The 26,045-nt window shown below is 43.6% G+C and overlaps 1 protein-coding gene across 1 annotated transcript in view; it reads right to left on the bottom strand.

Moving 5' to 3' along the window:
- EXT2 (exostosin glycosyltransferase 2) overlaps positions 1 to 26,045 on the bottom strand; it is a 140,475-nt gene that overhangs the window by 43,387 nt on the left and 71,043 nt on the right. The window contains exon 9 of the mRNA XM_032356825.1: positions 3,892 to 4,081. Within this exon, the coding sequence (XP_032212716.1) occupies positions 3,892 to 4,081 (190 nt within the window). The remainder of the gene's footprint in view (positions 1 to 3,891; positions 4,082 to 26,045) is intronic.

The raw sequence follows: 26,045 nt of genomic DNA, 5'->3' as shown, positions 1-26,045 counted from the left end.
CCTCGGACAAGGACCTAGTTCTTCTACATAAGCCTGAATCAGAGAACAGACAAAGTGTGATGATTTTCTTACTGTTGAGTGGTAATCTAAGTGGGTACAGTGGGCCTTAGTGCAAGGGACACGAGCTTCGGATCCACAGAGACCTGTGCTCATTTCTGGCTCTACACTTGCAGTTTTCCAATTCAGGCAAATCACACAACTAATCTGAGTTTCATTTTTGTAAAACGGGAATAAGAACAGCGTCCTTGCAGGTTTGCCAGAAGGACGAGATAATACTCAGCACAGCTCCTGTTCGTGGGATTTAAAAGCTGTTTAATGCACGCCTATAAAAACAGTGTATCATTTTCATCTTCATAAATGGGTTCTTTTAAGTCTTATGGACGTCACTTCTCTCCTGACAGCCTGTAGAGCTGTAGACAGGAGGGTTGAAGAAGGACACAGTTCATACCTAGAGACCTTCGGGCTCTAATTCCATTGCTGAGGCCAAACGGGTCTCTTTTTTCCTTGCTCCTTCTAAATTCTAAGTGAAACTCTAAATTCTAAATGAGTTCAAAGAAAGACAGTGCGGCCTTGTACCTTATGTCTCATCCTGTGAATCTGTGGCGGGCAAAATAAAACTGTCACCTTCCATCCACACAAAGCAGTCTAAAAAACAGGGTTTTTTTTAAACACATTGCTGAATTTATGAAAAACAAACAGCTGAGCCAGGTGACCTGATAACTTCACAGTCAGGAACTTCAGTGTAGCTCGAAGGAGAAAAAGAACTCCTTGTGTTCAGGATTTTTTAAGAAATGTGTATTGATTAACGGTTTTCTCCATGCTGGACGCCAAGAAAGATGCGAGCAAAGAGAATTTCTCCTCCAACTTGGCAAGGGTACTATAAAATGATGAGGACGACTGAAGATGACCCCACGCCCATCCTGACAATCTCTGTCACAAATACAACCACAGACCAATGAAATAAATGGTCAGATTCCCTCTCCACCAACCTCAAGCTCACTTCAGGAATGCTCGGGCTGCTTGGTGTAGAGCGGGTGCACGTGATCGTAATTCCCCCGCAGTCCCTGAGTTCGGCTCAAAAGCAAGGTGGCTGTGGCTTCTACTTCTCTGTTGCCTCCTCTGGGATGACCATCGTGACTCACTCGGCCCGTCTCCTCCTGCCTGCTAACAACTCGGAAAGTCATAATCTGAAGCCGGGGAGCTCCTGAGGTCAATTCAAATTTAACACTGAAATCAGCTAAAACAGAAGGCTGAGTTAAACCTATCTGAAACGTACAATGTAATCGCTTCCTTCACAGGGAGGCCAGGGGCCAAGCCAAACAACCTCTATATCCATCAAGTTTGGAAATTGAAGAGTTGGGGAGGAGGAAGGCAGTGGCTTGCCTTTCTTTTCTGTCAGAGCTCAAAACCAATGTGACGAAAGCTCACTGGAAATTTCTATTGCCTACTCTAAGTATTTACTTAAAGTTCAAACCCAGCAATTTAGACTTAAATGTAACCAAAAAAAAAAAAAAAAAAATTTTTGGTTGGAGAGTGAAAAAAAAAATAAGTCGGTGGGGGGTGGTGTGTGGGATTTCTGCCTGCATTAACCCTCCCAGCAGCAGACATGTTCACCACAATATTTATTTTAGTAAATGTACAGAAAGTGAAAAACATCACTTTTGCCTCTAGTATTTCAAAGCCTTGGACTTACTTTTTAAAAAATATATACACTACTAATGCCATACATACAGATTCAGATGGCTTTGCTGGCACGGAGGCCAGAGCTGACAGCCCCATTTACCAACTGAACAAACACCCCACTGAAGATTAAACATGGTTCGTGCTCTCCCCAAACAACCACCCGCCAGAGCCCAAGCAGAGACCTAAAAACCACTGCTGGAAAAAAAAGCTGGTTCAGTCTCTAAACGTGTCAAAACTGGGGCCTCATCACTTGAGGGCTCACTTTCCTCCCTAGAGCCAAAAATATTTCAAAAATAAACTAAGCTCCTGGTCATAAAATTAACCGCTACATCTTAGCAGGGTCTACCAAAAATTAAAACTGAACACCCAGCTCCAAAACCGAGGTTTGCGCTCGTGCTTCCTGTCACCCCCGTGTCAGCACTTGGACCAAGAAGGCAGAAAATGATTCCTCCCTTCTTAGCTGTCCCCAATGATACCTGCCCAAAAGAAGGGACTTGAATTCATAATAAACCATTCACCTGAAGCCCAAAGTGGCCAGCCAGGGTTTGTAAGGCAGGAGAGGGCCCTTCTGCACGTGACTCTGCCCCTCTGGGCGGGTGGGCTGCTGATGGGCTCTCTCGGAAAGCGGGCGGACTCCGTGTGCAGGACTGGACGCACCAGTGGGAATGCAGCTCGAAGCAGTGGCCTATTCCAGATCCCAGGAGGGCCACACAGCCTTCCTTCTCAAAATGCGACTCATCCTTTTTAAGCCAGAGACCAACGAGCAACACCAAGCTGTCCGATCCACTTCCCTCTGGGCAAGACATGGGCCATGGCCCTCTCCGTGGCCCTCCCCGTGGCCCTCTCTGTGGACCCCCCCTGCACAGCTCCTGTTTATCTCTGCCTTTCCTTTCCTTCCTGCCCACTTCGTCCTTCTCCCCTGCTCCTTTTCCCCTTCTACCCCTTTCTTTCTCCTTTTTAAAGAGTCAAATAAATGAAACAAACAAACAAAAATCCACGAAACTAGATGTTGGAGAGAAACAAACTTGGCATGAAAAGATAGTTAATGAGAAAATGCACTGCTCTCTGGAGTGTAAAACAGGGCCTTCACTTAAAGTAGCTATTTTGTTTACTTAAATGATGGCTCCCTGAATAGAGAGAAAGTGTATGATTCTCTCAAGAGAACAAAATCCCACTAAGGAAGATTTCTTAAATGTCTCAAGAGGAACTAAAGAATTTTCTTGGGGAAAATTCTGATTTGCCTAACAGACAGCAAATGTTCTTCTTGCAGCCTAAACTAGAGATCTACTACTGGTAGTTTCCAAAGTAGACTATCCCCACTTCAGCATTACCAATTAAAAGGGAATAGCCATAAAAAGTGCAGATACTACTGTCAGGCAATAAACTAGACCTTATCGGTGATAGTGGTGCACATTACAAACTTCAAACTCATTCCTTGCTCTAATCCATCAGAAACTTCCTGGCTTTAATAGGCTATAAAGGGCAGGAGCTTTGAAGTCCCTGGGATTAGGATCAGTAATAGACAGACTGAATGAGAAACTAAATGCAGGTGGAACATACTCTATGCGTCCTGAACGAAAAACAAATCCAATTAATCAAACAGTCCTCAGCCCGAGCTGCCGGCACCAGCCAGCAGCGCACAGGGGTGGCCAGGCAAGGGACAAAGCGATTAAGGATGGACCAATGGGAACCTGAGTGAGCGCTCTCTTTAAGGAACTGATTCCAAGCCTGAAGAGGGCATGCTCTGCTGACATTCCCAATGGAAAGTGAAGCCGTCCTTTTTTTTTTTTTTTTTCTTCCTGAAGCAAAGTGCAGTATCAGAGCCCAGATAAGGAAGGAGAAAACTAATGCCTTTTAAACTGAGTTTTCATGTAAACAGTCAGCTGAGATGGCTGAGAGAAGCTGAGCTCTGTTTTCCCAAGGCTGCTGGCCTTTGATCCAGCTGATTCCTAAGCTCTCAAACACTTGTGGCTACAGCGCATGCCATGGGCTTGGGGTTAAATGGGCCACCCCAGAACAAGAATGAGATGACTGAGAAAACTGGGGTCATGCTGCCTCAGAAATGGCATTGTTGTTGACAAAGCAGGACAACTCATTTAAACCTAAGGACGCAAATAATTTGGCCATCCAAAACCCAATCCAGCTGAGAGCTGTGCTAACACCCAGACCAAGCCTTTCCTGAACAGACCATTTTCCCACTCTTCTTACCTTCTGGGGGGTTTTTATTCTGGTTATTCCAGACGACCAGCAGCTTGGATAGACTGGGCACCTTGGACACCTCGGTGATGACCCGGAAGAGGCTCTCCACTCGGTCATACGTGAGGACGATGGCGGTGAAACCTTGCGACTGTGGCGGGATCAGCGGGAGGAAGAGTGGGTTGCTCACGCTGCTCCACTTCTGCAAGGCAACAGGTTCATGTGGGTCAGCGAAGGATCTAGTCACCATGGGCAGATCTCTTTTGCAATGTTGTCCATAAACCAGGATGTGGGAGATTTAGTGACTTTAACATGACCAACCCAAGAGCTAAAGCAACTATTCAGTCTTCTCTTCCCCAAAACTTGTATTGACTCTCTTTAATTAACTTGAGCTCTGAAGTCACCAAGTAGGAGCAGAGAATTTTTGTAGCTGAGAAGAGATATCTAGTTAAACACAGCAGATTAAACTCGTACATTGAGCTCCATTCTCTCCTGAAGCCAACTCAAGGGACAGTAGATACAAAGGACAAATGGACAATGACAGTGAAATGAGAGAAAAGACACAACAGGGGATGAGCAGTACCGACGGGCTTCAGAAAGACTAGGAGGGACCAGAGAAGTGGTAACAGAGCAGGAGAACGAGGGCAAAAGCTAAGTAACCACACAGAGGTGCCAACAAAGGAACCAAGTCCAAACCGTTGAACCCCACAAAGGCTCAGAAATCAGCTCAGCAGGAACCTGGGGTAAGAGGAGGGGCAGGGTTGAAAACAGGAAGGCTGGTTAAAAACATGTATAAGGAGCAGAGAGACCCAGATCCACAAACCTCTGCTTCACGCAGCCACTCAGCCAGAAAACTCCTCTTGCTGCCCACCCCTACGGGAGGGGGGAGGCCTATTCTCTGAGGAACTGAAGCTCTGGGCATGGAAACATGGCCACAGCAGAGAGGAAAACAGCAGTCAAAGTCTATCTTGGGAACGATGACCCACCTGCCCTTCTTCCCCTCAAAGTCCCCAAACACTGGCAGCCATGGGCCTAGATTCCCCCTCCACCATTGGACAGTGACGCCCTAAGCGCAGGAGGCTTGTCCTCGCACCCAGAGCTGCCTTCCAGTCGGGTTTTCAGTGCCTCCCTGGTAGTTATGAACAGATCCTAGAATCACAGTCGTCTCAAGAACATCTTCAGCATAATGGCAGAAACCAAACGAACAAATAGAAAAAGAGGAACTCAGAGGACACAAGAGACAACAGAAGAAGCAGAAGGAAATTAAAACAACATCAATGACAAATTATATTCTCAGGAAGAAAATTTTATCCATGAAATAAGAATAAACTGCTATTTTTATTTTAAAAGATATATCAAAGAACAGGAAAGAACTCTTGGACATTAAAAATAGGATAGCTTAATTTTTTTTTTTTTAAAAGCAGGATTAAAAGAAAAAGGTAATCTATTCTAGTCTTGTGAACAAAAGGCAAAGATGAAAAACAGCTCAGAGAAGATGAGAAAATCCAGGAGGTCCAACAACCACCTAATAGGAGGTTCCTGAAAAAGAAAACAGAATACAGAAGAAACAAGACTATCAGAGAAATTAAATAAATTATTGGGACAAAAGATAGAAATGACATGAATTTTCAGATTGGAAGGGCCCAATAGGTAATTAGCACATTGAGTCTGGAAGAAAAAAAAAAAAGACGAAAAGCAAAACAACAGAAAATCTATCAAAGCACATCATTTCTGACACTGTGAATAAAGAGCGTGAATATACAAAATGCCTAAATCTAGGTGACGAGTTCTAGGTGTGAGTTCACTGTACATTCTTGCAACTTCTCTGTAAGTTCAAAATTTTCTCAAAATCAGGTTTAAAAAGTAATGAAGGAAATTCAATTTCTTTCCTATCATTAAAACATTAAGTACATTTCAATGCGGTGATACAAGCAAAAATGTTTTTGTACTGATAATAAGATTAAAACATTTTCATGTTTTTTTAAAAGATTTTATTAATAACTTATTTGACAGACAGAGATCACAAGTAGGCAGAGAGAGAGGGAGGAAGCAGGCTCCCTGCTGAGCAGAGAGAGCCCGATGTGGAGCTCGATCCCAGGACCCTGAGATCATGACCTGAGCCGAAGGCAGAGGCTTTAACCCACTGAGCCACCCAGGCGCCCCAACATTTTTATATTTTTAAACAGCTTTTTTGAGATATAATTAAATGGTTTTGGTATATTATGTAAGTTTTTAAAAACTGTGGTAAAATAATGTGAAACTTGCATTTTAGCCATTTTTAAGTATATAGTTCAGTGGTATGAATTACCTTCACATTTATACGTTATTATGTGAAAAGCCCGGGACCAAACTTCATCTTTGTTAGAAGGTGGCTGGACACGAAACATCCTGCTGTTATTCTGGCCACTTAGTCTCCCGTCCTCTGGGATTCCCAAGGTCCCCCATCAGCCTCACCCTTATCACTGATGGACACCCATCACCACATAGAGGACAACAGCTGTTTGCCAGATGTAACAGTGTGGGACAGGAAATGTACACAAACACATGGAATACACATGGGATGGGAACTCAAAGAGACTGAATGGGATTCCAGGAGTCCTAATGTAATCAGGATATTAAAGCCAAAATGTCCACAACAGGCCATAATTAGATTTCACAGCCGTGAGACACAATAAGAAAGGCTGACTTTGTTTCCATGACCTCACGCTTTGACTTTAAGCTGCAGGGTCAGGAACGTACCTAGATTTTAGCACTGGTACCCTAGCATCTCATCACATTGGTAGGACCCCCTTTTAGTTATCTACCCCACAGCTTATTTCTCATACCTTCCTGACCTTTATGGAGACGAAGTCAGTAAGCAGCCCCGTGCTTCAGTTACAGCTAACCCCGAAAGTGCAGTCTCTCCGCCATCACCATCCCAGGCCGGTCATTCACTCCTCCCCACACAGTACTCTCTTATGCGTGAAAAACACCATTTTAAATGAAAAAGACACAAAAGCCGAGTTTCTGAGGTGCTGTAATGTGTGTGAAAGCTTTACTGAGCACCTAAGTGTCAGGCGCTATGTGTCATGTCTCATCTGAGCTGCCCAACAACCCCCAAGCCAGATACGGTTATTCTCGTTTTACAGAAGATCAAACTATAGGCTTAAACATAGTGAATGATGCCTAATCCTTTGCTTCACCAGTCAAAAAAAGAAAGGGAGAAAGAAAGTCAGAAGGGAAGGGAAGGAAGAGAAAATGACGTGATGATGTTCAAGGTCTGGCTTCCGAACACGTGGTGGAGGCCCATGGCCCACCCTTGAGCCCTCCCTGCCCTGAGTCCCAGGTAGGTACCGCCATTTTGTAAACTCTAGAAACCGGAACTGTGGGGAACGCCAGAGTTTATTACTTCTAACTCTTCTCTGAGACAAAAATGCTGGAAGTTCTTTATCCTTGATAATCATATGTGGGCCAATAAGCCAGAGATCGACCCAAACACTATGACTTCAGAAGGTACATGGAATAAAACTCACCGAATATATAACACTGACACAAAGGAAACACATAAATTAAAAAAGGTAAATACGCCTCTAACGCAGAAGGAAAAACTATTAAAACTCCAACAAAATGGGGTCTGTTCTTCAGGAGAAATGGGGAATGCCAACACACTTGAATGCCTGTATGACATTAAAAGGAGAAGAAAGTTCCCTGAGAGCCGCGAAGCTTGGTTTCAGAAAATGAATCCCTTGGAATTTCAACGGAGGCACCCCCTGAGGGGCATCACAGCTCTGATTTCAAGGCACTGCCAGGAGAAGGAACCAGAGTCTCTGGCAAGATGACCGATCTGTTCTCATCCTGTTTGCCAGCTCTGTCCGCGATTCCGATGACTGTGGAAGGGGAGGAGGGGAGGTAGGAATGGGTGGGTGGGAAGCAGACAGTTACTTGTCTTGGTGCTCAGTTTTTCCACACTCCTCACTTGCATACCAGATAGGGCGTGAAAACTGGGGAAGCAGAAAAGGCAGCATCAAGGGGAGACAGAGGAGGCAAAGGAGCATAACAAGGTCTGAAAAACCAACACTTCCCGTAAAAGGCAGACGTTGAGATGAACACAGACGTTAACACAGAAGCCGCTGAGCATCTGTTTCCTAGGACACAGGCCTGGTGCTCTACTGCAGGATGTGCCGACGGGGTGGAGGCAAATGACTTCAAACAGTGAGTCGGCACATTTGGGGTCAGTTTGGGAATCACGTGTCTTGAACATAATTTCAGGCTCTTTCGCTTACTAGCTGTGTGACCTGGGCGAAGGACTTAACCTCTCTTGCACCTCAGTGTCCATAACTGCGATAATAACGACTACTTTTCCTGATATGAGATATAATAATAATAATAATTTCTAATAATGTTAATCAACATTTCTTAATTATGATTTCTTAACAAGCCAGAAGTTGTTAATGAAAGTAAATAGTTAGTAGATGGAAAGTACATCACACTACAAGCACATCTGGTAAATGGTCGCCCACGGCTGATCCTGCAGGAGTAATCGTTTCTCTGGGCTTTCCTTTCCACGGTTCCTACAAGCGGGAGGGCAACCATGAGGTCTCTTCCAGCAACAAGTTTGAATGACTTGTTGACTTATCATGACTTGACCTTATCATGATTCACGGTCCTAGTTTATCTGGATTCTCTACCTCTATTTCCTCTCCAAATACACTGTTTTTATTTTCACAGTTTCCTCTTTTCCTTCCTGTTCTTTATATTTTATCTCGAGAGCTCCAAGACAGCAAGAGCCGTAGCTGTTACAACAGCTTGTACCTAGCCAGTGCCCAGCACCACTCAATAAAAACATGCTCGAGAATGGGTAAGTTAAACCCCATGACCCAGGCACGTCATGCTCTTTCTGTCCTCTTTATGTACGGATGTGAACAGGTGAGGTACATGCAAATAAGGGACGTCATGAGTTCTGAATGTAATAGAACTTAGTTCACTCATTTTAAAGCACCTACAAGAACCTCAGTGGGCCAACTATTCCGAAGAAGGGCAGGATGGGGAGAGTCCACAGAGAGTTTGCATTTAGACCCTGCCATGTACTAGTTCTGTGACGTGTAAAGCTCCTCCTGTGTTGATTTCCTCATCTGCAAAACGAGGACCATGATGGCACCCGTCTCCCAGGGCGACGTGACAAATGAGGTCGGCCCACGAGCGATGAGCGCTCAGCACAGAGCTCCGTGAACCGTACTTTACACCAAACACAAAATCGCCCAGCTCTCTCCATTCGTATTCTTCTTGCCTGCCAGAACACCGGTGTCATCAATTCAACAATCACCCCTACCGATCGTATTTCTGGTGCACTTCCTGAGCTCATACAGTTCGCCTGGAAGAGTCTCACGGATGCCGGGACAAACACAGCCTTCCCCCTCAACATGCTCGTCATCTGGTGGGGCGGACAGCTCAGTGAGATAACCAGCCCTGGCACAGGTATTCCAGTCCTATGGGAGTGTAAAGGTCTACACAGCGGCCTCGCCCCCTCGGAGGAGATGAGGAGGGCCCTCTGCATCGGTCCAGCGTCAGCGGGCGAGTGCTGGCAAACTGAGTGAGCAGTCTTGCTAAGACCCCTTGACCAGATCCGGAGAGAAGGAAGGAGAGCGGGAAATGAGAGGGACCCGCCAGGCGGCCAAGGCCACAGTGTGAAACGCCTTGAATGGGGGAAGGTTTTGTAAGTCACATGATTAGCTTTCCGTGGATTTCTTTCGTAACTTTCTTTTCCCGAGTATTGTTTTTCCGATAAGTGAAAATGGCTAACTTTATGTTCTATTTCAAAAGGTCAGAAAGAGGAAATGCTGATCTGCAGCTAGGTTTCTGTGCCAATTGCTTTTCCCCTCCTCGAACATAATCCCATTTGCCTTTGGAGCACAGTGACAGCGTGGAGAAAGGCAGCTTTAATTGGGGTATGCGCCTTCACGCAAACACTCCACTCCACTGGGGTAAGGTCAACAAACTAACCCCCAGAGAAAAAAACTTAGCGGAGAAGGACATTTCAGAAACAGCATTTAGTCACCTCTGAAATACCTTTAAGAGCTACCCCCTGCTGGCTGACCAAAGAGAGTGTCTACAGTCTGGGACCTCTTGACCCCACTTTCTGCAGGAAATCAAGCAAATTTAAACCTCCATAATTTACTCAAGACTCTGACTTCTGCCAGGGAAAAGGCAAACAATGCTGGCAATTAACTCCGTTGCCTGATTAGATCTCCATCGTGGCAAGACCGGGCATGAAACCAGGCACCCAGCGCTGGTGACCCGAAAAAAAAGGCGAAACCCACTTATTACAGCTGCACCGTCTGCATCTTGGCTATCAATACCACTCTCAAACCTACACAGTGCAACTGTTCACTCCAAGATGGGAGGAGAGGTATGCATCATTCTGCCAGAACACTGGCAGTTGGCCAAAATACCTTGTCCATCTCTCGCCCATCCTCCCGAACTTCACTTCTCACTCCCACAACAGATATTCATTATGGAACCTTCAATAAGAAATCCAGATTGTTCAACTGCAGTCACATAAAAGCAATCCACAGTAGCTACGACAACTGTCAGGTCATAATCCCAGCTTTTGTATTGCTTATTCTGGAAAGCTCTGGTGAATGAGCGAGCAGTGAGCAGACTAAGTAGAGAGAGAAAGTCGTGGGTTTGGGTTTCAAGGTGCCTCGTAGAAAGGCCCTGGGAGGCTAGGCGTAAAGTCAACTTGCAGGGCAAAGTTCCTTCAAGAAAGAAACTCAAACTAGGTGTGCCTTTGGCAATCTCCCACAAAGAAAGCTGTCTGGACCCTTCTTACTTTCCCCTTTTTTTTTTTCTTCAGTTGAAAGGTCACAGTAGCCCTATATGAGCTTAACCAAAACCATCCTAGCCAAGGTCACCTACCATACAGACAGTGGAGGAAGATAGGAAGCAAATGGCCTTTGCTAAGCATCCTGAAATGTTCTTGCTGAACTACTCGAGGATTATAAAATCAAGAGTGAGGAAAACCACATTCCATTACCAACTAAAGGGCTCTTTCAACCTAAACCAACCAAATTCCAGACAGAAGAACTCAACCTCGAAGAAGGATGGTTCAAAATTTAATTCCTGTTATGCACCATATCAGAGATATTTTTTAAAATGTCACCACGTATAAATTCATGTGACAAGAAGAGCACTCAGCATACCAGAATGAACCCACATTTCATTTAACTGAAGGTGTCTGCCTGAGCAGAAAAGTGAGAATTCAGAGGAGAAAAGAAGGCAGGAGAGGACAGGCTTGATATACAGAAGCTTTTGAGCCCCTGGTAATGAGGAGCCTTACCTATCCCTACCTTGATAGAAAGGGCAGTTTTCCTGCTTGTTTTGAAGTTATCAGCCCCTACCTCAATGTGGTTTCAATTATGAATTACCAGACTAAAAGGAGGGAAAAGCTTTGATTTATTCTTTTTTGCTCCAATTATGCATGATGTGTTTCCACTGAAGATTTTGAAAAGTATTTCATCATGCCTCTCATCCTGAAGTGGTCAAAGGGCAAAACCAAAAGGAGTTAACCCTTCCATTTCTCCTCTAGGTTCAAAGAGACTCCCTACCCACGGATCCGGGGCAGGGCCTCCGAAGCAAACCAAGCCAGGAAAGGGTTAAGCATTAGCATCATATTACTAACGTGCATAAGGGTGGTGTCCCCTGTCCAAAATGGTGAGATGATATTTATGTTAATGGTTACTGGGAGATTTGAAAGGGGCAATCAGTAACGTGGCCCACGTTACCTTAACCATTAAGCCTCTACGGCCCCAACTACTGGCAGCACACACTCTACTGGGCCTGCATGGCCTTTAGAAACCGGAGAAGCACAGAGACCCAAGGCCAGTCTTCAAGCAGGCGCTCTTAGATCAAGGGAGAAAAGATTCGGCAACAAGTCTGAAGTTTACTCGTTGCGTTCTATCTTTAACTCATTCCACCCATAAAAAAGAACCAATTCTTCACAAAAACAAGGATAACACCATAGCTAGATCTCACTGACTTCCCACTAAACAGACACATGAGAGATGAAGAAAATCAAAGGCTATAAATCCCCTTTGTGCTGCGGATTAACTAAGGGAGATACTAAGTTATCAACTTAGAATTCCTATAACTCACTTAGAGTAATTTGTTCATAAATACATTTTCTATATGGTGGAACTGGAATGAGTCTAACCACATCTGGGTGCACCAGGAAAATAGGGACTGTGACTCGCTGACATCCAAAGAAATTGAGCCAGAGACATAACTCAGGGTCACAGGAGCATGGGGCAAGCGATTTCTACCATTAGTCTGCCTTTTTCTTCCAGGTAAGTTTAAGGACTTCTCTTTTTCTTTGGTGTACCTCAGTTTCCTTATGATGATCCTGCTTGTGGTTTCTAGGTCTTGCCGAATCTGAGGTCTGGTATCATTCAACAGTTCTGGAAAGTTCTCAACGACTACCCTTTCAAAGCACCTCCTTCCTCCCCCCCTCCCCCTCCCTCTCTCCCTCCCTCTCTCTCTCTCTCTCTCTCTCCTCCTTCTGGAACTGATTAGACCCCTCCATTCTCCGCATCACTTCACTCTTCTGTCGCTTTGGGCTGCATCTGAACAATTTCTTTGAATCCAACAATCTAATCTAATCCAATAATCAAAGTCCTTGAAGATGTGTTTCTGCTGGTTCTCACTCATGATGTCTCCTCATTTCTGTATGATCTTACGGGTTTTAACTGTGAGCTGCTCATTTTCTTAGATACTTTATTTGTAAGAATTATATGAGACCCAGATTGAAGACGAACTACTCAAGAGAGGGTCTGTGTCTACTTCTGCTGCTTCCTATCAATTCAGGGCCACTTCTAATGAAATTCTCCTCAGAAGGCTTATCTGGACCACACAGTTGTATGAATTGGGACCAGAAACCATGTGAAGGTGGCTTCTCACTGTAGTTATCAGCAGCAGGACCACTACAAAAGCTGTTTCTCTTTACCCTTACAGTAAATATCTAGTCTTTTAGTTTTCTGGCTTCTCCAGGAAGCTCTTTTTTGAGTCCCCAGCTTGCATAGGCCACAGGCTTTCCATCCCGCTCCTGTGTCCCACTCTCTAGAGTAAAAGCTCCAGGTCATCAAACTGTGAAAATCTCCATGGCAAAAGCTGACTCTGGCTCCTACTCACCTGCCAGGAGACCTGGTTCCACTTTGTTTTCTGACTCACTCACTTTGTGAGTCAACAAATACCTTACTTTCAGGCTCGCTTGGCCAAGGAGTAACGCTGCTCTATAATACTTCATTCAGAACATTAGCCGTTCAGTCAGGAAGATCATTAAGCGTGTCTTGTCCATCACAAAGCCAGTGACAGAAGTCTTTCTCTAGTCGCACTGTCGACCTAATTATTTGCTGTTGTGTTTCCTATTTAATTGGGGTGCCAAGTTTGTGAGCCAGATAGAAACACGAACATACGGCAACATCTTCTAACAGATGGAATGATGGACTTCCGACTCCATGTCCTCTTTTATGAGATCGAATGATGGGGAGATGGCTCTTAAGTAAGTCACACTTTCTTTACCTGTAAGAATGAAGCTAACAGAATGTTCACCCTTGGGGTCTTAAGTACTGAGCAATGGAAAATACACGACAGAGCCTATCTGGAAATGGAAACAAACACAAGACCGCTGTCCTGTGAATTTCAAATTTCCCCACCAGGGTTCTACCCGCTTCCAAAATTTGTTTCCATGTGATAAAGCCTTATGTTAACAAAACTTTTCTTTTTACAGTGCTACACCACTTCCAAAATTCTTATGTTATTTCATTAAGCTCTCATAATAATCCTGCAAAGTGAGTAAAAACCCCATTTCTCAGATAAGGATAACAAATTTCGAAGCACAAGGTCAAGTTAATAAATGGCTTTGAACCGCAAGGTTTGATTCCAAAATGTCCTTTTCAGTGGTCTTGATTAGTCCTTGGTAATCAGCCACTATGCTGCACTCTTCTCCTAAAGCAGTTATTAACCCTAAACCCGTCCTACAGATGAGCGGAGTGCTACAAAGAGAGATTCTGTAAGCAACCTCAAGTCACTGGGCTCATCACCAGGAGAGAAGGGATGAAAATGTGCAGTTAGGAATTTCTGAGCTCTAGTTAGCTTACTGGAGACTCACAGGTTAAATCCATCTGAATGCCTCTCTAAAAATTCCAGCTATTATCTGAGTTTCAGCTACTTAAATTTTTCCTTTATATACCACTGAAATTCACATTTGGCTAAATGCCTGCCCTCTTCTGTAAAGCCAAACTACTGTCAAGAAGAGCAGGAAGGGTTGCCACTGATTGCTTTTCAGGTAGTAGAGGAAAAAGTTGACATTTCATCCTCCTCTTGGTTGGAAAGGAAGCCAATCATTTATAAGAACCCTCGTCTGGCCGCGGCTTCCATCAGTGGGATGGACAGAAGCCAGTTAAATGGCTCAACATAAGCCATATTAAAAGAATTTGGAATGAGGAAAGAGTGGGTTCCATATGCTGATGCTTTTAATAATTCATGAGTTCTATCAGTCTGCAAGTAATAAATTTCACTAAACATGTCTATGGTAAGATAGTTTTAAGATACTGTTAATCAATTAAGTGGGTGAATACAAAAAAGTAGGGGCAAAAGTAACACATCATTGATTTTTATTGGTTCCTAATTCGATATAGTAAAAATAACAGCTCAGCTGCTTGATAGGTCAAAAGATTTATTTTTAGGACATGGTCTTTAAACGCATAACCATCATCCCTAGATCTGTTACTTGAAAAGTATACTGTAAACTCTTAAAAGTTATGCTTTAATGAAAAAACCAGTGATTTATTTGATTCAAATAAACAAGGCTGATCTATCATCTGAAGTTTTCAAGAATGTCAATGGTGAAACTACCACTTCTCATGAGAGGTAATACACATTTCCAATTTCATCGGACTATCCTATAGTTGGAATAGTCTGATAGTTGGAAAGAGAGTTTTATTCTCTGGCCCAGGCATAAAAATGTTTGCTGGCCAGCTACGGTATGGAGGAAGACTTCACTAGCTTGGTAAACAGAAACTCTTGAAAAAGATGAAGTTACAGCTTGTGGCATCTAAGCACAAAACATCAACACGGGTACGGCCTAGAAAACCAAACCTTCTGTGTGGTTCGGAGCTGAGAGGAGTACAACACCATCATTCAAGCTGATACAACTTGGAAAGAACAACCTCTACAATGTAGTAATTTCTGAATTCTTAATTTCTCTGGAATTCAAGTAAGGCATATGCTTTGTCTCCTCTGTCTTATCTCTGCTTCCTCCTGCAAAAAAGGAAAGGCATGAACCTATGAGGGCAAAAGGAGACAAGAGTGGATGAGAATTCAACACATCTTGGGAGGTGAAACAGATGACATTTCTTGCTATCCAACACAGAGAAATGTAGGATGAAATGTAACAAAACTTCAGAATATATAGCTGAGGCCAGGGGACATGGGAACTCTGAGGCACCAAAGATGAAAAAAAACAGCAATCATGAGCCGAACACTCAGGAGGGACTGGCACTGTGGAACCCTGAGGAAGGCAGAAGTAGTTTGCTCTTGGTGCCACACGGGTTTAAGGTCCACGCCAGAAGAGAGGGACCATGGCTTTGGGCACATGAGGGAACTAGAAGTGGGACATATACACAAAGGCAGAATCCTTTGGTGAAAAGGTGGTCCAGAATGTCATCCCCTCATAGATGGAGGCAATAAAAAACACTTATCTTTTTCAACCTGAGTTTGAGTTGGGGTGCTTCCAATGGAGACCAGCCCTCACAGAGGTTTGGGGTTTAAACAAAATCACCGTCCATAGTATGGAAACCTCCTATGAGAAATTAATGTTAAAAACTGATTTATCTCCTGGATAACTTTGGAACACCCAGCAGAAGCCAAAACAAACAAAGGAACAAGAATGAGCAAACCCTCTGGAGTAACACCCCCTAGCCCAGGTGGCAAAGATTACCACAGGAAACCTTACTGAAGATGAACTCACATCCCAAAATTATAAAACATGTAAGAAAACAAAGCAACAAGAGCAACAGGCAGTTAGAAAAACGACAGGAACAGACCTTACAAGAAATTTAAAAACGGATCGCAGGAAAGGATCAAGTATCTCAAATAATTATAAAAGGATGAACTTTAAAATACACAGTTTTTAAAAAGACGCTATGAAAAAAAAACCAGGCAGACAGATCTGAAAAATAATTAAACTGTTTCTAAAAATAACCACTGAAATTTAAATCTCAATGGATGGGTGAAAAAGAAATTAGTCACAGCTGAAGAGAACAGCAAAATCGATGTGAAACAATTACCCAGCGTGTAGTACAGAAAGATAAAAATGTGGGAAACGTGAGGGAAGAAAAACCTGAGAGACATAACAACAGGATGAAGGCGGTCTGACATACGTTCAACAGGAAAAGGAAAGATTTGTGAAAATGACAGATAATATTCGGAGAGAAAACAATGGAGAATTTTCCAAAACTGATTAAAGACATGAACTCTCAGGTCAAAGACAAAATAATTACTCTCAAAAGCAGATAGAAAGTGGGAATTACAGCCGTTCAGCAACCACTACAAAAACTGATTTGGGTGAGAAATCGTCAGTAGAGGCGACAACCAGCCAGGCAAAGTTTGAGAAGGAGCAGGGCATGTACATGGTCTCAAAGCATTTCCCCATTTGAGACGATGCATTTGAGACATATAATTTTTGTGATATTCCAGTCAAAAAGGCATAATTTGAATTTCAAATTTTCAACTGAATGCATAAATTGATACAAAAGCATGAGACAAACCCAAATCAAGAGATGTCGAGAGACATCTTACAAAATAACTAACATGTTCTCTTAAACAGTGTCAGTGTCGTGCAAGGCAAAGCCTGAGAAGTTGTTCTAGAGTAAGGAGACATGGCAACTGGTGTAACGCATGGTCTGGCTTTTTTTTTTTTTTTTTTGCTATAACGGACATTAGGATAATTGGCAAAATCTACATAAGGTCTATAGATTAAATAATATTATATCAATGTTTATTTCAGATAACTTTGATAACTGTACTGTCATTCTTTATGAGAAGTATTTAGGAGTAAAGGTGTGTCAGATCTGCAACTTTCAAATGGTTTAGGAGAAAAATAAATATAAACGTGTATCATACACAGAGAGAGAGAAGAATAAAGGGAATATAGTAAAACATTAACATTTGACAAATACTGTATAGCATGTACAGAAACTCTCTGTACTATTTTTGCAACTTTCAGTTTGAAATTATGTCAAAATAAAAAACAGAATTTTAGGGCTGTTTAAGCAAACAAAAGGCAGAGCAACATAAAGTACCAAGAGAAACAAACAAACAAACAAAAAGCTAAGCTTTTCAAGGATGACTAGAAGACTCAGAAATTGAAGGACTGGAGGGACTAGGGGGAGCCTGGGTGGCTCGGTCGGTTAAGTGTCTGTCTAAGCTCAGGTCATGATCTCAGGGTCCTGGGACAGAGCTCCACGTTGGGCTCCACACTGAGTGTGGAGCCTGCTTCTCCCTCTCCCTCTGCTCCTCCCCACCCTCGTGTGTTCTCTTTTTCTGTCAAATACATCAATAAAATCTTATGTGGAACATAAGGAGCAGCATGGAGGACATTAGGAAAAGGAAGGGAAAATGAAGGGGGGGGCATCAGAGGAGGAGACAAACCATGAGAGACTATGGACTCCGGGAAACTGAAGCTTTTAGAGGGGAGTGGGATGGGGAGATGGGTGAGCCTGGTGGTGGGTATCAAGGAGGGCACGGATTGCATGGAGCACTGGGTGTTATACGCAAACAATGAATCGTGGAACACTACACCAAAAACTAATAATGTACTGTAATGGTGACCAAAAAAAGCAAAACAAAATGAAACAAAATAAAATAAAAGAAATTGGAGACAACAGGTGTCCCAGAAAAAGGGACTCTGAAAACAGAAATAAAGAACATTGGTTCCAAGATCCCTTAAGCTGACAGGCCCAGACAAGCCAGCCCTCTGCCTGTCCTCCAGTCCCTGCTGCCACCTGAGCAGGAGAAGGGAAGTTTATTCCCTGGAGAAAATGAATTAGAGGGACTCCACAGTCAGATACCCAAGCCATGGAAAGCACGGTGAGGCAGCACACAGAATACAGTGGATTAAGTGATCATGTGTAAACGAAGAATGAGAATGTGTCTCCTCCTCCCCCATTCAGCTCCTCGGGTGCTTGCAACCCAGACATTACCCATGCTCCTCCACTCACAGAGGCAGACAGATTACCCTCTGGACCAATGAACCAATCCAACAGAGACAGCCCATGAACAGTGACATCGGGTAAACGACTGGGTCCCCATCCTCTTAACTGATGTAAAGCTCACCAGTTGACAAGCCTTACAGAGAACTCCCAATCAGCTTTCAGCATCGCACTTTTAAGTAAGACTGCTGGAAACATGAGGTATTTGAAGAAAGTTGCCAATGAAAGAGAAAATGAACTGAAGAAGGAATCCAGAGGAAACAAACGATACACGGAACTAAAGAAAAATCAAAACAAAATCACAGTATCTTCAGAGAGAGAAAGAAAGAGAGTATCGTAGTCTTACCATAAGAAAAGGAAGCTACAGGGGCACCTGGGTGGCTCAGTCTGTTAAACGTCTGCCTTCAGCTCAGGTCATGATCCCAAGGTCCTGGGATCAAGCCCTGCATCAGGCTCCTTGCTCAGCGGGGAACCTGCTTCTCCCTCTCCCTCTGCCCGCCACGCCCCCTGATTGTGCTCCCTGTCATATAAATAAATAAAATCTTAAAAAAAAAAAAAGAATAGGAAGCTATAAAAAAAGATCAATTAGAAACCAAGAAAAGGGGGAACAAGGGGAACTCAGTGGACTAAGCATCCTACTTTTCATTTCAGCTCAGATCATGACCTCAAGCTCCTGGGATTGAGCCCTGAATTGGGCTCCATGCTTAGCAGGGAGTCCCACTTGAGGATTCTCTCTCTCCCCTCCCTCTGCCCCTCCTCTGCTTGTACATGCTCACTCTCTCTCTCAAATAAATAAATAAATCTTTTAAAAAAAAGAAATCAGGAAAAACTAAAACATTGAAAGTAGACAAAATTTCGTGGGGCACCTGAGTGGCTCGGTGGGTTAAAGCCTCTGCCTTCAGCTCAGGTCATGATCCCAAAGTCTTGGGATCAAGCCCCGCATCTGGCTCTCTGCTCAGCGGGGAGCCTGCTTCCTCCTCTCTCTCTGCCTGCCTCTCTATCTACTTGTGATCTCTCTGTCTGTCAAATAAATAAATAAAATCTTAAAAAAAAAAAGTAGACAAAATTTCTAATCAAAAGAAACGTTAGAACATAAAATTGAGAAAATACCTAAGAAACTCAAATAAAAAGATTACTGAAATAAAAAGAGATGATAAATAGAACAGAAATGATAAGGAAAATAAGGTTCAATCTAACACATTCATCATTTAGCTAACAGAAGTTCCATAAAGAGAAAAAAGACAAAACACGGGAAGGAAAGAATAAAAAAGATATAAAACATGAAAATTTCTTAGAATTGGAGAAGAATTTTCAGCTTAAGAGGGCCTAAATCAGTATCCACTGAACAAAATATCACTCATACCAAGGCACATCATAAAATTTCAGGACACAGAATTTCCCAAGAAGATAAAAATATCACATAAAAGGAAAGGAATGGGGCGCCTGGGTGGCTCAGTCATTAAGCGTCTGCCATCGGCTCAGGTCATGATCCCAGGGTCCTGGGATCAAGTCCCACATTGGGGTCTCTGCTCAGTGGGAAGCCTGCTTCTCTCTATGCTACTCTCCCTGCTTGTGTTCCCTCTCTCTCTCTCTCTCTCTCTCTCTGTCAAATAAATTTTTTAAATCTTTAAAAAAGGGAGGGGGAATCAGGAATGACATCTGACTTTATGAAATTAAAATGGGAAACTTCGAAGGCAATGGAGTCATGCTTTCAAATTCCTAAAGAAAATCCACCTCAACCAGAAGTCTACACTAGTCCAATTATTACTCAAATGTGAAATAAACACATTTTCAGACATGAAGATTATCTCCCCATTGTCCCTTTCTTCAGAAGCTGTTGGAAAAAATAAACCAAAGAGGAAGATGTTACACCTTGGAAACAAGGAATCCAACAAAGGAGAGGACAAAAAAGGAATTCCCAGAATCACAGTGAACTGAAAATTTAGGATGACCACTGCATAGGAGACCCAGAGAGCAATCAATCCAGATTGGAGCTTAAGATGAATCGCTATAGGAGAAAAGGGAGGGAGGGGGAGAGAGAGAAAGACGGAGGGAAATCCTATAGTTCACCTATGCTTGACCATTTACTCTTTTGTTGGAGAACCAAGTAAAAATCAATTAGCGACAGGAACGTGGGAAACTAAGAGGGAAAAAAAAAGTAGTTATTAACTGCCTGAAAAATAGAAAGTTGTACAGGGGAAAAAAAAAAAAACCCATAATCATGGTTTAGCACTTCATTCAGCTAAAAAACAGTACTTATACAGTTCTAATAATAATGCACATAATAAATACGGCTTTAATGAAAAATGGTGATACAGCCCTACCAGAAAGTTGGGAGAAATGAAATATGTAAAGAAAGAAGAGAACAAGAGAAAAATTGCTGACCCAAAGGAAGTAAAAAGATAATGTGTATGATTGAGAAATTGGAAAAAAAAAAAAAATTAGCACCCTAAGCCCTTGATGGGGAGATAGGAAGATAAATCCCAGAGGAAAGCTAGAAGAGTTGAAACCAGTTGCCCCTTGGGAACAGGCCTCACTTTTAGATATAGGCTTTATTTCACCATTTGAATTTTTGAACATTACATGTGTTAAGCTACACAACTTTTAAAAATGTAAAAGTAAGAAATATAACTTAGATTTTATAAAAAGAGAGAACCATGGGCACCTGGGTGGCTCAGTGGTTAAGCCTCTTCCTTCGGCTCAGGTCATGATCTCAGGGTCCTGGGATCGAGCCCCACATTGGGTTCTCTGCTCAGCGGGGAGCCTGCTTCCCCCCCCCACCGCCTGCCTCTCTGCCTACTAGTAATCTCTCTCTGTGTCAAATAAATAAATAAAATCTTAAGAAAAAAGAAAGAACCAAAGATCAAGAATCCACCTCTAGTTAGAGCAATGGTTCTACTCTGCACCAATCCATTCATTAGAATACACCCAAATATTCATTAGTTGGGAGGCACATAACTACCTTAGGATATTAGAAATGAAAACAAACTTCAGTATCCTGATGTTATAACATCCAGAAGCTACATTATCCTGGTAACTTCTGCTACCAAGTCATGTAAGCAGACATGAAGAGAATTAAGTGGCCCCCCCCAAAAGGAGAAAGGGAAAATGTGCTCCTAAGGGATGGCCCGGGCACGCGCCAAGGATGACTGTGCCAAAACACTCAGTATGCTCTTCAGCCCGCTGCCAGATCAAGCTTCCGCAAGACTCCAGAAACCTATTCTAGTCACTGCCCTCCGACCAGCCGTATGATGTAAGGAAGCAGTCAGGTGTTGACTGAGGAAAGCCAGAGCCATAAAGCTCGTCTCTATAAAAGCCCTGGAGGTGAGACTGCATCCGGGGAAACCAAGCGTGCTCACTCACCCTCCGCCTCCCCCGCAGCGGCCAGGCAGGGGTGCAGGGGTGCGTCCCACAGGTGTACGAGTTCCCAGGAGGAAGAATGTAGGGTGTTAGTCCAAAAGCTCTAAGTGACACGGTCACCTCAGCCACACCTCCAGGCTTGTCTCTTTGCTCTCCTTACACATCCTCCCCCTCTGGGCCTGGCTTGTGCCCCGGGCTTTTCCATTTTCTAGCTGACCATCAGAGTCAGCCAAGGTGTTTGCTTGGGGCCCCAGATCAAGCTCTTTGGATCTTCCCGCATCTCCCCAGCCACGGACCTGACTCAGCTTTCTTTACTCCCTGGCTACTGACGGTCTCAGCCTTTCTGGCTTGTTTCCACAGAGCAGTCCAGTGGCAAAGTCTACACAAGGCAAGTGCTGGAATTTGTGGCTGTGTACCGGAGCCCTTGAGTGACTGAGATCCTGCAAACGCGATACCTCTAAAAACAAGCCTTTTAAGAGTTTACGTGTATGTACTTAAAATGCAAGCTTAACTTTTCTAAATTCCATACATACTTTAGTCATACCTAGGCAGTGGGAGGAAGAAGGGGAGAAATCAGCCCAGAAGGCCTGCTGGGGGCGGGGTAGGCTTTCAAATGACAAAGAAACATTCCACAACCTGGAAGGTAAAGGGCACGGAGTGGAGTTAAACAGACTGTCCGTGCGCTAGCTCCTCAGCCCGGAGCCCTCTCCCGTGTACTCAAGCTGGCGCTTCTTCAACTTGCGGACTGACCGACCGCTTGGTTGTGCTCACCGCTGTGTGATACTCTCAGCTGCTCATACAACCCCAACACTAGTGAGTGGGGGCTGCCGCCTGGACATTTCAGTGCAGCCAGCCCGGAGTACTTCATGTGGCGAGACAGATGCCCTTGGAGCCAACTCTGGATGCTTCGGACCCGGGTCAGGGGTCCAGAAGAGGAAGCGGACAGGAGGAGAGGGAGCGCTTTCTCCGGTGGGTAAGTCAGGACACACACAGTGAATCAATCCCACATCAAAGTATGGTCCCTGGCCTAGCGGCACCAACACCATCCAGAAGCTTGCTAGAAATGCAAACTCCAGGATCCCACCCAGGCCCACTCAATTCGTGTCTTAACAAGCTTTCCAGGAGATTCTGATGCGTCCTAAGTATGCACTCACCTCCCTCAGAACTTAATGGGGACTAAGGGCAAGCTCTGCCACTGGGGACCCACAGCTCTGACTACCCCTGCTCCTCACGGCAGCACGAGCCCTTCAAGTGCCCTGATGCACACTCCCCCCCTTGAGAGCCCTTGTGGAGGCTGGCACGTGTGGCTCCTAGAAGCCCAGCTAAGGATACACTCCTCATCTGACGTCTGGCTCACAACTAAGTCATCCCTCTGGCTGGATTTTACAGGAATAAGCTCTCACCTTCCAACCTCTTTCTTCCACAGGGTATGATAATCCATTTTAAGTCACTTCCCCATTTTCCTCATCCACTTTTGTCAAAGGTCATGCGACCCCTGCTTTCTCTCTCCTTTCCGCTCTAGGTCCAGTATGGTCAATGCAGAAGTGGGAAAAATCTGCAGGCTCTTCATTAGTGTTATCGAGGATAGCAAATCCGAAAAAATACTAGGTAGTATCCATCAAAAGGGACTGGGTAAATAAAGTTACCCATATTGATAAGATGGGGTACAATCTTCTAAATCATATCATAGAAACATGATCAGGGAATATATTCTACTCTCCAATGTGATTTTAGAGCTATATTATACTGAGTTTAAAAAAAAACTGTCAGTAAGAGGATATGGTTTTGGTGGCACATATCAGAAACCAAAAATTTACAGTTCTTGGCCTACTGCGTCCCCATATCACACTGAATGCTCACTTGCCTCTGTCTCTGTCCTCCAGATGTGCTCACATTTGACAGAGAACCAAAGGTAAGACAAGAGAGGGTGTCTAAGCAGCTCCCTCACTCCATGAGCGATGCCCAGATGTGTGGAGGAGCCTGCCACAGGTGCGACCAGAGGTCACATGAACATTAGAAGTGATACAGGTGTGGAGTATTTGGGGAGATGATAGTTTTGCTGATATCTGCAAAAAAGGGAGAAAAATCAAAGCACGGAGAGACCAAAAAGGCAGTGAAATACAGGCACTCTCGCCCTAAGGAACTACGAAAATTAATCGGTAAAAGCAAACTTGTTGTCCCCGCATAGGGAACCTTAACTTGCTGAGGAATTCCTTCCAAAGACAAGAATCAAAACAAAGGGCCAATCTCTCCAAAGTAGACAGATCTGCTACCTTACAGTTATGCTCAAGAATTATTTTGCCAACTTTTTCAAGTTCTGAGAATGTGACACAATGTGGTTAATGTAACCTGCCTCCTAGCCGGCTAGAGATAGAAATGCCAAGTGTCACTGGCGACACAAACACTTGGTTTCCGCAAGCCCTCACTCTCTTCAGAACCTACACACACACAGGGGTCCTCATTTTTTTTTTTTTTTAACATTAAACCAAGGCAGCAGCATTTGGCAAAATCGGACTCTCCTGCCCTCACCCCTTCCTCTCTGCTCCGAACAAGCGGAGGACGTGGCTGGCTGGAGGCCCTTAACAGTGTTGCTCTGGAAACACCAGACCATCCCTTGATTTACTGACTAAGATCCACACCTACTCCCACCTCAGGGGGTCTGATATTGTAAATTTGATGGAATCTAGAAGGGAGACTCCCCTACAGGTTGGGCTCATAGTAATCACTTCGACAGTAGGTTAAATATTTCCAAAGAGGAGGGGAAAAGTTAACTACAAATAAATCAGCGCTACTCAGTCCTCCTGTCAGTTGCCTTCACTGAAGATGCGGAAATGTATAACCCGCTGCTTTAACTCAGGGCGCTCAGCACCTGAGCTCCTAGAAACGTGGTGAGCACTAAATTAGCCTGAAAAGAACACTTCAAGAAGTTAGAGAAAAAACAAATTTTCCATTTGCATATCTACATTTCAGCTTTTTATACTTACGTTCTTTCCCAAACTGACAGTCCAGCACTTTGACCACATTAAAACACACCTATTTCAAAGCTACAAATTTTTATGTACTCTTTTCTCTTGGCCCATAGTCTTATGAAAGACAGGGAACCCAAATTCCAACCATTTATTCCTATTAGACTCTTTCCACACCTTCTGGCTAGGTCACGGCCATCCCATGTGTAAGCATTCTCCTGCAGAGGAACAGGGGTAGCATTCTTTGTCTCAAGCTTATTCCATATACTTGGAGTAGTGGAAATGTTTCAGCCCAGAGGAGAAAGCTCAAAAGCTCCTATAAAACTCCATAAGCAAGTCAAGATAATCAGACGACCAGAAGGTAGAAGGTAGCGGGTACTCAGTTAATATCTACCGAATAAATAAATGCCTAAAACAAACTAAAATTTCAATATGACCAATAAAATACAAATAGGATTTGTAACTGTACTCCAGGAGAAACCGATGGAGATACTGACCTTCCACTTGAAAAACACACACGTAAGACTATTTTTTACCAAGCAGATGACATAAACTCAAGTACTTAGGTAGGGTTAACTGAAGGCATGGAGAGATCAAGTAACCTAAATGTTATTGGGAGAACTATGAACTGGTAGAGTATTTTCAAAGGGCAATTTACTAGTATCTCTCAATATTCAAAATATGTGTATTTCTCAGCTGAAATTAATAACATTCAAAATGTATATATTTTTCAGCTGGAATTAATTCTACAGTTATATTCCTATATTTATGAAAACATAGAAATATATGTCTTTTATATTACAATTGGAAAATAGAAAAAAATGAAAGCAATCTAAATTTCTATCAGTAATAGATCTGTTATGTAAGACAGACCTAAACAGTGGAATCCTTTCTAGTTATCCTTACCACAAAAGGATACCTCTATAGAACGAAGTGGAAGTTAAGTCCAAGATCTAGCCTACTAAAGTAAAATGGCAAGGTGCAGAACAGTATGTGTAACAGAATCTCATCTGTGCTCCAAAATTATATACTTATGCTTATATATGAATAGAAACATTCTGGAAGGTTAGCTCCAGTAACGGATTCAAGGGAGGAGATGAACAGAAGAAAACATTCCCTTAAGCACAATAAAAAGGTGTTCCTTGTTGTTGTGCTGGATTTTACCACAAGCATACATTGACTTCCTCTCAGGACAACCCATTTCAAGAAGTGTCCTGGCTCCTCCCAGCGAGGGTGCCACCCTGGCACTCTGGTCACCACTCTATTCCAGAACATCACATACTACGTGGTCTACTCACTGACTTCCCACAATAGCGGAGAGGTCCTCTGAGGCGAGGGACTTGGCTGCTTTTTCTGCATGCCCAGCACCTAGTGGGGTGCCTGACACACAGTCACCCCTTAGTTAGGACAGGAGGGTGGAAAGGAGGGTCCTATACAAAGATTAACCAAGCGGCTAAATACATTCTGTTGAGAGAGGGTAGGATCAGGAGACCAGGAGGGCTGGCCGGAAAGACAGCATGGACTAGAATGAAGAATGGATTCAAGTCTAGCTCTCTCACGTGAAAGCCTTGAGGCGTGTGAACAAGGCTGGAAGGTA

The sequence above is a fragment of the Mustela erminea genome, chromosome 9 (genome assembly GCF_009829155.1).
Source record: "Mustela erminea isolate mMusErm1 chromosome 9, mMusErm1.Pri, whole genome shotgun sequence".
Lineage (NCBI taxonomy): Eukaryota > Metazoa > Chordata > Mammalia > Carnivora > Mustelidae > Mustela > Mustela erminea.
Note: the sequence above shows the minus strand (reverse complement) of the source record. Positions and strands in the feature narration are given on the sequence as shown.